This window comes from Heloderma suspectum, chromosome 1 (genome assembly GCF_057233095.1).
Source record: "Heloderma suspectum isolate Gila_16-S chromosome 1, 16-S_ref, whole genome shotgun sequence".
NCBI lineage: Eukaryota > Metazoa > Chordata > Lepidosauria > Squamata > Helodermatidae > Heloderma > Heloderma suspectum.
In genome coordinates this window covers 332,946,134-332,959,091 of record NC_139458.1, presented here as the reverse complement: position 1 = coordinate 332,959,091, position 12,958 = coordinate 332,946,134, and the positions used below count along the sequence as shown (strand labels likewise).

At 45.1% G+C, this 12,958-nt stretch overlaps 1 protein-coding gene across 3 annotated transcripts in view; it reads right to left on the bottom strand.

The window, feature by feature from the left end:
- RSPO3 (R-spondin 3) overlaps window positions 1-3,381 on the bottom strand; it is a 75,593-nt gene extending 72,212 nt beyond the window's left edge. Inside the window, exon 1 of one of the 3 annotated variants that reach the window (XM_084827475.1) lies at window positions 2,297-3,381. In XM_084827475.1, the coding sequence (XP_084683601.1) occupies window positions 2,297-2,396 (100 nt within the window). In that variant the 5' untranslated portion in view covers window positions 2,397-3,381. Of the gene's footprint in view, window positions 1-784; window positions 922-2,296 lie in introns of those variants that run through there. The other 2 variants (XM_084827476.1, XM_084827477.1) reach the window with 2 other exon arrangements.
- Between the last annotated feature and the right edge of the window lie 9,577 nt (window positions 3,382-12,958).

Sequence of the window (12,958 nt, the reverse complement as noted above, 5' to 3'; positions counted from 1 at the left end):
AGGGGAGGGGAGGAGGTACAAGGTATTCAATGGTATCATCCGCCTTCTAGTGCCCTCTCTCCAAACTCGGCTTGAAAAGTTGGAAACCTAATCAAGGACCTAGTCCCGCTAGGCAGACTAAAGGAACGACGGGACGTTCTGAGGAAAACCAACCGCTCTGTCGCCCAGGGCAATAAATCGGCGACGTGTCAGTGTTTAATTAGCCCTTTCTGCTCCCCTCGCTAACCGGACTGCAGAATGCCCGGAAATCCCTTGCAAAATGCGATTTTTTCAGGGCACCACCACGGTGGGTGAATCAGACGGACCTTGTTTTCCAAAGACCAAGCGCACAAAGGGAGCTTTCAAGCGACACGCGTGCCAAGGTGCGGAAAGGGAACGCTGGGCAAAACTTAGGAAATCTCCCGGTGTACCGTTTAAAGAAGTTATTTAATGGAAAACAGACTACCGTGTGTTCTGACATTTCCCTCTTCCTATCAGAGCAGAGCTGTCAAGCCGCCCTTTTTACTAAGTACAAAGTGCCAAAGGAAGCCCAGAAGGCAGAGACAGAAGTACCCGAGAAGATGAAGGGCTCGGAAGGGTTTTGGGGAGATATGATGGGGGCGCGCGGAGGAGAAGACAGAGAAGGACGACGACCTTTTGGGGGGGACTGTCAGTTTCGACTTGGGAGATAGATGGCGGGGGGAATTAAACCTCAAAACTCAATAGTGTAGAGTCGCACTCTGTCCCTCGAGACTTTGAAGGACGGGAGAGGAGACCAGACTTTCACTCGCTCTTCTGGGCTTACCTCATTCTTTTCTCTTCCTCTTTTTTCACTTGAATCTACATTCTGCTCTCATTACTGGGGAAAGTCAGTTAAATCCTAAGCGTTATCAAGCTGGGTGGAATTGCCTCGTTCACTCCAAACCACATCAGTTTCTCTAGGCTATCTGGCCACGCCAGCTACTGGAATCCAAGGTTCAAACAGTGTAAGTCTGGCCCTGCTTGGCCCTCTACTCCAGGACCCACGTGATCCTGAGCTCCTCCGAGCACCAGCAGGCTCGAAGTGTGAAGTCAACAGCGAAACAATCCAGCCAAAGTTAAGTCGGGTTGATTTCAGCGCGACTCCTATCCAGTGCTTCAAACGACTGTCTCCTATCGAAATAAGTGGCATAGTCCCAAACACGTTTCCTTAAGGAGTAAGTTGCACTCAGTTGATTACTGGTGAGTAAAAATATGGAGGATTGCACTCTTAACTTTGGCCGATTCCTACTCGCTATGATAACATTGTCGGCATTGTTTGACCTACAACGTTCCCTTGGAGGTTTCTGTTTTTCTGTTTCGCCGTTACTGTCACTTCCAGTTCAGACTGACCACTGGTGTGTTTTTTCCCCTTAGAAAGATGGAAAGGTTGGATGATCGCCCACTGCCCTGAATTTCACGGTTCTTGAAAAGGGCTGGGTGTCCCGGGCTTCTTTCAGGGCATTTATTTCTATCTTCTAATATTGCAGCCCAAGGGAAACCCCAGTATGTCCCATTCCTTTTTCTGTTCCCTTTTCACTGGGCGCAAGGTAGAACCATTCCACCAATCCAATATCGCTTTGCCATCATTTCAATAGGAGTCAGACCTCACTCAGACCGCTAGGCAAAGATCAACAGGCACTTGCTGCAATCCAGCTGTGCCTGAAGCACGCAGCCCTGCGGTGTGCGAGAGAAAGGGACCAACTACTACATCATCGGGTTTGGGGCACTGAGATGCTTCCTGGATCATGGGCTGCAGGGAAGCATCGGCGGGAAAATACATAAGGACATTAACTTCAGTTTAATCTTTCCTTAACCTAATTTAGCTTGACTCAGTGATGCATTTCTAAGCCTTTGATGAGCGATGAAGGATTCTGAGAAAAGCTTCCCACCAAGGGGGTAAACTCTGATCTTTTCTGATCCCTTCTGTAGGCTTTAATATACGTATTTTTAGAAGATACGCAGCGCGATCCTATGCATGTTCTGCACCCCTTTATAAACTTCTGGGAAAGGAAGCCCCACAGTGACACTTGCTTCTAGGCAAAATGCTTAGGATCGCGCTGCGCAGAGAAGAAACAGCATTTCATGAAGGTCTACTCCATGGATTTACTTCAGAGCAAATAAATGTGCATAAGACCGGGCTGCCTGAGACCCATTGTGTCCAGAGCCATCCCCCCCTTCTGTGTGGCTATTCCTCTGCTGAGCTACTATGGTGTCCAAGCACACGGAGAGAAGAACCAACAGAGCAGTCCAAACCTTGCTTCAGATAGATCCAGTAGACAGAAAAACGCACACTTACTTTTTCCCTGTCGCCGGACTCTGGAAGGGTGCTGCTGGCTGCCCACGTATTCCATCAAGTTCAAAGTGATAAAAAACCAAGAAACCAGTCGCAATTGCATAGTAACCCTGTAAAAGTTCGCGTCTCTTGTCCTTTTGGGGAGGAGGAGGAGGAGAAGCGGGGAGGGGGAAAAGAAGGGGAGGGGGAGCAGCAGAAATACCTGCCTCTGAGAAATGGCTCCCGGTCTTCTCCTTTTAAAAAACAAAGCAAAACAAGGACGGCGGTGGCGGCGAGGAATTATTGCACTTTCAAATGGCCCCAGCGGTTGCCTCCTGGCAGTCTCGTCGGAAGGATGGCGAGGAACGGCAGGAGCCCTGCAGCGGGAGCGAAAGGCCCGGGCGATGTCAGGGCAGGTAGCATGTTGCAAGGCGGGGGCAGCGGGGAGGTGCGGGCGAAGCGCGCAGCGATGAAGGCGAGGGGGGCTCGACTGGGGCGCACGCTGCTCTCAGGCTATCGGTCGGCGGCCCCGTCCAATAACTCCATGGGCAGGTGTGCGCCGCCCTCTCTGTGGCGCCCGAGCCCCGCTGAAGGGCTCCCGGAGAGGAGCCCGCAGGACAGGAGCGGGGCAGCGAGGGAAGGAGCCTGGCCGGCGGGCGAGCGAGCCGGCCAGCCAGCGGAAGCGGCGCCGCCGCCCCCTTGACTTCGCCTCAGGACGGGGCGCGCCCTCGGACTAGGCGCGGGGCGGCCTCGCACGTCGCGGAGCCCGGCAGCATCTCTGGCAGGAAAGGCGTGAGGGGAGGAACGCCGCCAGCCCCAGCCGCGCGAGGAGGCGCGAGCCTCAGCTCCCTCAGCCCGAGCGCCCTGGACACCCTCAGAGCCAGCGAGGGAGGCGGCCCCGTTCGAAAAGCGGCCCCGTCCCAGTGGCACGGAATTCGAGCGGCGGCAAGAGCGGCAGCGGCCCCTCAGCTCTTAAACTCCGGCTGACCGACGCTCAACTGTGAGGGGATTCGGGCAACCGACTTGAGGAGTCTCTCTCGGCAGTACTGCTGCTGCACGCAGAGAGAGCGCGAGCGCTTCCCCCTTTCTCCTCCCTCTCCGGCTGTCCAGTGGTATTTTTTTAAGCGCGCATGAAGTGTGGAAAGCGAACTCCAATAGGACGCGCGGGCGCCTGGGCGAGCAACTTCCAATCGCCGGCCGGCAGGCGGGCGGCCCTGGTGCGCTAGAGAGGGAGGGACGCCATGCGAGTGCGCGCGCGCGCGGGCCCAGAAGCCTTGCTCCTTGCCCGGCCGGGCCCGTTGCGTCGCTCGTCCCTCGGGCAGCAGAGCGGCTCCTGACGGACGACTCGTCTTCGCTTCCGAAGGAAGGCGGAGAGAGAGGGACTCTGCAGTGGTGGCTCCGCTCAGCTCAAGAAGCCACGCTTGCTTCTCTGTCAGCCGCATACAGGCACATTATCACCATACCTTTACGAGGGCCAACTAACGGGGAGAAAGCAGTGAGCTACCTTTCAAGTTTCACATAAGTCTTTGTCGGGCACAATATTAAGGGGGTGGGGGAGCAGAAAATGCTGTATGCTGAGTCAGGCCTATCTAGCTCTGAATTACCTGCACTGGCTGCCAGGAGCTCTCCAGAGTTTCAGAAGAGTCTATCCCAGCCCTATTTGGAGATGCCAGAGATTGAACCTGGCACAGTACATGCCCTACCACGGATCTACACAACTAACCAACCATAGTGGGGATATGGCCTGGTAGAAGCTAGGGCTGGTTCACATGATCGCAGAGTGGTTAATAAGCCGCAGTGGCTTGTTAACCATCGAGCATGTACTGGCCGGATTTGCACAGGTCTCCAGCATGACTTGTTGTGATGTCTGAACCCAGTGAGGATGGGTGGATGGGGGTGGTTAACAAACCACCCAGCAACCTTAAAATGGGCCATAGTCTCTGTTTTATTTAGATCCTTAAGACTCACAGCTTAAGAATCTAACTCAGGCATTTCTCAGACTAAATACCCACCCAATGAAGTGAAAAAACAGGTCAACAGGGTCAGTCTGGTACCCAGGGATAATCTACTACAGGACAGATGCCGAAGAGAAACAACAGAGCACCACGGGTTGTCAGCTGTAGCTCTCAGCTGAGACCACTCAAATGTACCATCAGTGACCTACAACCTATCCTGGACAACACAGGCCTTGGGTGGTAGGCTTGTATTTACTTACAGACACCCACCAAACCTAAAAAGGACAGCAGCAACAACAGACCTCACAACAGAGATAGGAACCAGATGCTATGGCAGTCACAAAGATGCCAACTCAGTCCCTGTGTCTACTCTGGCAACACGATTACAGGACCTAATAATGCCATCCATCAATAACAGGGGTTCATACACCTGCTCATCTTCCAATGCGATACATGCCATCATTTGCCAGCAATGCCCTACTGCATTCTACATAGGACATACAGGACAAACTCTATGCAAAAGGATAATAGGCACAAATATGACACCAGGAATAGCAATGTTTAGAAACCAAGAGGTAGGGCCACTTCAGCCACTTCAATTAATGTAAGGTGGCAATTCTTCAACAAAGGAATTTCAAAGACAGATATTGAAGTGAAATAGCTGAAGTACCATTCACCAAGAGAGTCAACTCTATTTCCTGTGGTTTGAATAAGATAAAGGGTGTTTTTTAAACAATCATACATATGTTAATCAGTTCACCATTGCGATGTGTTATCACCTGAAAACATTTTGTGAATGGCAACCCTTTAGTTAACCATCACTATGTCTGTAGTACTTTTTGCATTTCAATTTCCTTTGATAACACCGTTTACATCTCTCTCACTCCCCCACCCCCAGCATATATATATAAATCTGCCAATTTGAGGTTAACACCTCTGATTGGCATCTGATAAAATGGACAGTGTTCAGGGAAGCCTATGCCAGAATAAATTAGCCTTTAAGGTGCCACAAATCTCTTTTGCTGTTTTTGCTGAACAGACTAACATGGCTGGCTACCACTATGGAAAATCTTAATATAATAATCCTATTACAGATGGGGCTTCTGCCATGTCTTGCCCCAGCTTTCTGTTCTCTTTTTGTCTTTTTTCATCATCATGCTTGAGAAAGAGATCTGTGAAACTCAAAAAGTAGCTCACTGCTGTGTGATTGAGGTGGTTCTAATAAAGGTATTATGACACTGTTTCTGCTTGGACTGTCTGCATTTTTAAATTCACACATAGGAATCCTCACTCTCTCTAACCACTATAGCTTAAGCAATTTACTCTGTAGTGATTCTGCTGAAGGCATGTGGGTAGTTTTGGAGCAAATGATGTGCAGCTTGTGGACACAATCTAGCAAAGCAGTCCTGACATGCAGCCTGATTCTATGTTTATTTGGAACTAAGACCCACCAAGAATAGCGGACCTACTTCCAAGTACCCTAAAGCCTTTTGAAAGCAATAGAGCAGGTTGCAACTAACTCAAGTCCAGTTTATTACAATGGAATTTAGACACAAATAACTTCTGCTATGCAGCAGTCAACCTTGTCCAGAAATAAGGATGAGCTCCAGCCTACTTACATGATGAGGGTATTTCATCTAATTAATTTCATTTTCAGGAATATTGCTGAATATTTTGTTATTGTTTCAATTTCATATTCATAGGATGTTTTATCCTTCTTCCCACAAAATTTCAAGAGATTGCATTACATTGCCTGATACATGCATTCATTTTTTTTCTAGTTACAAAACAATCGCAAGTCCTTGTGAATCAGAGACAGTGCCAGAAGTCTGGGAGAGACAGTTTCCGCCCATTAAAAACTCATGCTATCACTGAGATTTAGTCTAGTAAACGCAACAGAGTCGAAACAGCTATCAGAAGTAAGACGTCATTTATAAATGATTACTATTAGCATTTTGTCCGTCTAAAGGCTACCCAGATGTATATTCACCCTAATCCCAAATACATTTATTTAGAAGTTGCACTGATCTTAACCCATTTTTTTAAATTTAGCAAACTGTGTAACCCTTTACATGTCTACTTAGAAGTAAGCCCCTTTATGTTCAATGGGATAGGACTGAAGACACTTACCTTGGAGTCCCATTGAACTCAATAGGGTTTACTTCTGGGTAGACACGTATAGGGTTGCACTGTGATTCAATTGCTTTTTACACAGGGGTGTTTATGTAAGAACAATGTGGTGGTGGTGATGATGATGATCGTAGTGACTGACTATTTTATTTTACATATTATCAACATACATCTACTTTTAAAAAGAAAGAAAGAAAAACACAAATAACCACCCTTTCTAGATTACCCAGAAACCATAAATTTAAAAGCCATTTAAAAAGTTGTCTTTGGAATCTTGTTTTCTTCTGTATTGTTAAATATCTGTATCAGAAAATATGGGGCATTTAAAGGTTTGTGGGAGGCTTCCTTTGAAAAAGATTCCAGGAAAAATCTTTCTAACCCAGGATACTTGAGCCGGATGGGATGAGACTGCTGCACAAACATAAAATAAAAGGCAATTCAGCCTTCAAACTTCAGTAATAAAACTGTATACAGAAGGGGTCTGCCCTATCTGGAGTGGTGTTGGTGGGCAATACAGTTTTCTCCCCTTGAAATGTTAGTTTAAACCATAGGAATGGTGTTAAACAAGCACAGGAAGAAACGAGAGGAATATACATGCAAACCAACTCATAACAAACTTGGGCAGCTCAGCTGGAGAAGTGTTAACATTAAAAGTATGTAAAGAGTGTGGTGGTGGTGGTGGTGGGGAGATCTTGAGGAAACATAAGGAAAACATTACATAAACAGAATACATTCTCTCTAATGAAAAGGTATTCCAGACTAACCTTCACCAGAGTACTTCACAATACAGACACATTGCACATATTCAAAACATTAGTGTTAATGCACAACTCCCAGTTATTGTACAGATCACATAAAAGGCTTCTCAGCATCCTTCTGAGCTATTTTCTGTAGTCACAAAACTGCCTAAGGCAGAGTCAAAAATAATGGTTTTAATCCAGAGATAGAACCAATTTATTTGTTTCACTGGCTTCCTCTAGAATCTTGAGAATCCTGTCTCCTTTCTGTCACAGTATTAGCCTGGGAGGAAAATGCAGTAATAAAAACATTCCAAAATCAAAATGTAAAGCAAGAGCCTGAACTTATTGTTTTAAAATATTAATAATTTCCCAGTTCGTTTGGAGAAATTTGGGAGTCTGCATGTTGATGTCAATATTAACGCCAATGTTTCAGAAGAAATGCAGCAGTGAATTGGTGCCCATCTCAGCATCCATCTGATTAACTCAGATGTGTAGAATAATGTTGGTTTTCTGTCTTGTGCCGTTTTAGCCGTAGGGGCTCAACAAATTGTTCTTTTTGCCCTTTGTTTCTAAATATTAGAAGGTCAAAGAAAAAGAAAAAGGGGTTGTTACGTGACAGAGGTAGCCATGAGTGAACAGTGGGTTGTTGTTGTTTTTTAAGGGATTTAATATGTTGTTTATAGAAGAGTCAAAAAGAAAACTTGGGTCTTGAGACTGATTGACTGAGGCAAAAGGTTTTACACTTGGAAAGTCATATGGGAAATTCTGAACAAAATTAGTTTTCCCATACTCAAGTAGATCATAGAATAGTCATAGAATAGTAGGGCTGGAAGGGGCCTACAAGGCCATCGAGTCCAACCCCCTTAAGGCCAGATCTTAAGGCCAGACCCACGTTATTCTTTACTGTACTTACGTGATTGTAAAGTGAGAAGTGTAATATTATTGAAGCCAGGCTCTGACATGTGAAGCATTGATTTCTACAATAATCTGGCATGGAATGGGATTTGATTCTTATGTCAGCCATTATGATAAGATAAGAGTTCACATTGGCATCAGATATAGAAGTAAAAATCCAACGTGCATATCTTGGTGGCACAGAGTTCTACAGCTACATTTGGTGTCCGCAAGAACTGGAGATGGGGAGACTGCAGACACTGAGATGAAGCATTTAAAGATTTTCAGCACCAGCATCTTTGCTGACATATGCACTGTGCTCCAATGAGAGCTAAATGTATATATCTTTACCACTGAAACCAGTAATCAGAGATACATCCTGGAGCTGGAGGGTTTTCACGTGGCCATGGAGTGTGACTGTTTTAAAGGAGAAATGACTGGGAGAAAGAGACTTGCATTGCTTCAGAAAAGTAAAAGATTCTCAGGTAGCTGACCAATTCACACATTACATAGTGACAAATGTGTGTTTGATGCCAAATGCACATGATGTGGGAAGCCACAGCCAATTGTGACCCTTAGCTTGTTTACATATACAGTGCATGTAGTTGAAAACACATATTTGTCATGAACATCTGTTCACTGTGACCCAGTTTAAAGTTAGGCATGCTCAAGCCTGTTGATTCAGTAGTCCTTACCTTAAGTATGTTTGTGCATTGGATTGTGGTCATAATGTTTTAGAAATGCCTGTAAAAGGTTTTACCAGTACACAGTGAAACATATTTGGCAAGATCCAGCAAACGTTAGGCACTTTTAAGACCCACTAATCATAATGGAAAATAATCGTATATTTCACTATCCAGTTGAAATCAATGGGACTTAAATACACTTCATTGGGCTGGCTTGTATACTAAATGAGAAGTGGCCATTCGATTCTAAGTACATCATTAAAATGAACAGCTTTTCTGATCTAAGAACTTTGGGGGTTGGACCCGATGGCCTTGTAGGCCCCTTCCAACCCTACTATTCTATGATCCTATGATTCTTAGTTCTAAGAACTTAGCATTATTTTCCAAATAAAACTAAAAGTATTCGGTAGAACATATTTCTATTCTCTTCCTCTACCACCAAAACTGACTTTCTTATTTCATTATTTGCTACTATGATAAAATATTAATGCTGTCACCATAAGATTTTCAAAAGCAGCAATAACTTGGAACAAATGAACTACTATCTGTACTAAATAAGAATTTGACATGCACCCGAATTCATTTTAATAACACAGTTGTCCACATTTTCCAATAAAAGAAAGACATCATAATAAACAATCTTAGCATTTGATAAACTTTACCAACAAGAGTTGAATTTATTATCCTAATCTTCATTTAGATAACTGATTTGGTGTTTCCATGAAGTATTCCATGATGACAAAAATAAAAATAATTGGATTATTCATAGAATCATAGAATAGTAGGGTTGGAAGGGGCCTATAAGACCATCAAGTCCAACATGAGGTCCAAAGAGGTGTCCATGCGCATGAAGGATGCCATCATTAGGCGGAGGAAACAAAATAAACAAAATATCTCCTCAGAGAGATAGCAAAAACAGTGGGAGTGGCCAATACAACAGTTTGGAACATCCTGAAAAAGAAGGAATTAACTGGCAAGCTCAGCAACAGTGAAAGGTCTGGAAGACCACGGAAGACAGCTAAAGTGGATGACCGCAGAATTCTGCTCATGGTGAAGAGGAACCCTTTCACAACATCTAGCCAGGTCAAGAATGCTCTTGCGGAGGCAGGCATGTCATTGTCAACATCTACAGTCAAGAGATGGCTTTATGTATGTAAATACAGAGGCCTCACAACAAGCTGCAAACCACTGGTAATGCTCAAGAACTGAAAGGCCAGATTAGCCTTTGCCAGCAAACACCTAAAAAAGCCTGCCCGGTTCTGGAAGAAGATTCTTTGGACTGATGAAACCAAGATTAACTTGTACCAGAATGATGGGAAGAGAAAAGTATGAAGAAGGAAAGGAACAGCTCATGATCCAAAGCATACCACGTTATCTGTCAAACATGGTGGAGGCAGTGTTATGGCATGGGCACGTATGGTTGCCAATGGAACCGGGTCACTGGTGTTTATTGATGACCGCAGAAGTGACTGCTGATAATAAATTGACTGCTGATCAAAGCAGCAGGATGAATTCTGAAGTGTATAGGGCTATACTTTCTGCTCAGATTTAGCCGAATGCTGCCAAACTGATAGAACGCCACTTCATATTGCAGATGGATCATGACCCAAAACATACAGCAAAAGCTACCCCAGAGTTTCTCAAGGCAAAGAAGTGGGATGTTCTTCAATGGTCAATCACCTGATCTCAACTCAATAGAGCATGCTTTTCACTTACTGAAGACAAGACTAAAGGCAGAAAGACCCACAAACAAGCAGCAGCTGAAGGCAGCTGCAGTAAAGGCCTGGCAAAGCATCTCGAAAGGGAGGAAACTCAGCATTTGGTCATGTCCATGGTTTCCAGACTTCAAGCAGTCATTGACTGCAAAGGGTTTTCATCCAGGTATTAAAGGCGATCCTTAAGTTTGCAGTGATGTTGGTTTGTTCCATTACTTATGAGCCACCAATGATGGGGTGTGTGTGCATGCCACTGGCTGTCCTTCTTGAATGGTTAGTGCCCCACTTTTGTCATACCCTTTGAATTACAGCTGAAAGTCCTGACTTCGTTTCCATCTGGGTATGTTTCCTTTCACCTTCAATGTGGTGGTGTACAGAGGCCAACTGCCAAAACAGTTATCCTTGTTCCAAATACATTCTTAAACTTTTAACCAAACAAGACACAGACAATGGCCTCATTTTGGTGTTACTCAGAGGAAAGGGCATACGGATACAGTGGGGTATGGAGCCACATATTTACCCCTTCCTGAGATCACATGACTTCTCCCAACCCCTTGATTGCTGAGAGTGAGCTTCTACACTAGGGAACTTTTTCGGTCTATGGAGGGTCTCCACCCAGTTTAGGGCCCTTATCTTCCAGGGTTTTGAATCATGTGGGGCACCTGTGCAGATACAAAAGGCTATCTTTGCAGAAGTTCACCCTCATCCTGTGAAGGGCCAGGAGAAGTCCCACAACCTCAGCTAAACATGAAGCCGCGCTGTATCCATGTTTCCTCTTCTCATAATGTGTGACGAGGGCTAGAGAAAACTTGGACTTCACTGGTAAAAGTGCCATTTGATTCAATATAGCTGGACATCAGGATTTCCCCATGAGATGACAGCACAAAGATGAGAATGGGGAGGAGGAGTAGATTTTCAAAATAAATTCAAAGCACTTGAGAATTGGTGGGGGGCTAGTGGTGGGAAAGGTGACAAAACATAAATTCTAACAATTGGGGCAATGTTAATGCAACTCCAGTATTCTGAAAGTTCAGAAATATCTTGAGAACATAAGAAAAGCCCTGAGGGATAAGACCAAAGTTCCATCTTGTTCAGCATTCTAACAGTTGCCAGCCAGATGCATTTGGGAAGCTCACAGGCAGGGCATGAAGACAACAGCTCTCTCCTGCTGTTTGCCCCCAGCATCTGGTGTTCAGAGGGATACTATCTCTGAACAGGTTTCATGTAGCTATTATGGCTAATAGCTGTCTTTGAACTCTGAGATACCTTAGGTATAATGACTTAAATCTAAATCTAACAGTGCTTTTCCATAGTCCTTATCCTGTTGCATTCCCACATGTTTTTGAACATAGATCTTTTGTTGGTGACATCCAGCTTTTGAAATTAATCTCCAGTAATGTTGGAATGAGTCTCAATAGATGTTAATTTAACATTACAAACAGAGGATTATGGTATGATATCGTCATCTGAATAAGTGAACAGAAATGGGCTATGTAACTTCCAGTGGATGCACATGATGAGGTTTTGTCTGGTGTTCTTTCTAGATAAAACTGCCTTTTACTTGCCTTAAAGGATCTTGTGGACATTAGTAAACAGTTTATATTTTAGATCTTTAGCAAAATAATAATTTAATATTAATACATGCACAGTATGAAATTAGATGGATAGGTAGATGGGATACTGGCCTTTCCCATCACTTACTAGGCACAAGGGATATTTTATAAATGTTTTATATGGTCCCTGAGGTCTGTAATTCAGAATACACAAGCTTCAGTTCTATACACACTTACTAGGGCAGGAGGAGGCAACCTTTCTGGGCCTGTGGGCACATCTGGCAATTTGAGAAACTACCACAAAATGGCTGCCATGGGAGACATGGCTAGTCACTAATAACAAGTAAGCTGCTCAAAAGGCAGAGGGTCTGAGCCCCAACACACTAAACAAACAACTCCTTTGAACATACACTTTAATGCCAACAGAAACCTGAAGTCAACCTCTTTTTCTCCTCTATCTGTCAGCCAACTCATTCCCCCTCTTTTTCATTCTCACAGGAGTCCCTTTTTCTCCCACAACCCACCTTCTTTTTCTTAGGCTGGGTTCGGATAATCAGCAGGGCAAACCACATTGTATGGGTTGTTTCCCCCGCATGTGCCTGCCATTTGCATAATTACTCATGCCACATCACAAGTTGCCGTCTTGTCTGAACCTGGCACACGGCATGGTGGGGGTGGCTTCTAACCCACCCAACAACCCATGGCTTGTATTAGGGGCTGCACGCTGGGTTCGGATGACCTGGCAACCTGCGACGTGGCACAGGTAATTAACCAAATGCCAGTTGCATGGGAAACAACCCATAGTGTGTGGTTTCCTCCTGCAATCATGCAAACCTGTCCTTAGTGGCTGGGTGCACTGTAGAGGAAAGCATTGGCCTGGCCTGCAGCTGCCTGCCATCCTCATTTCCTAAGAATGGCTATGAACCCCATGTGTGGCCCGGAGGCATTCATGGGAAAAGAAGATGAGAGCAGCTGGAGGCCCTCACTTTGCTGGTGCCTGTGGGTACCATGTT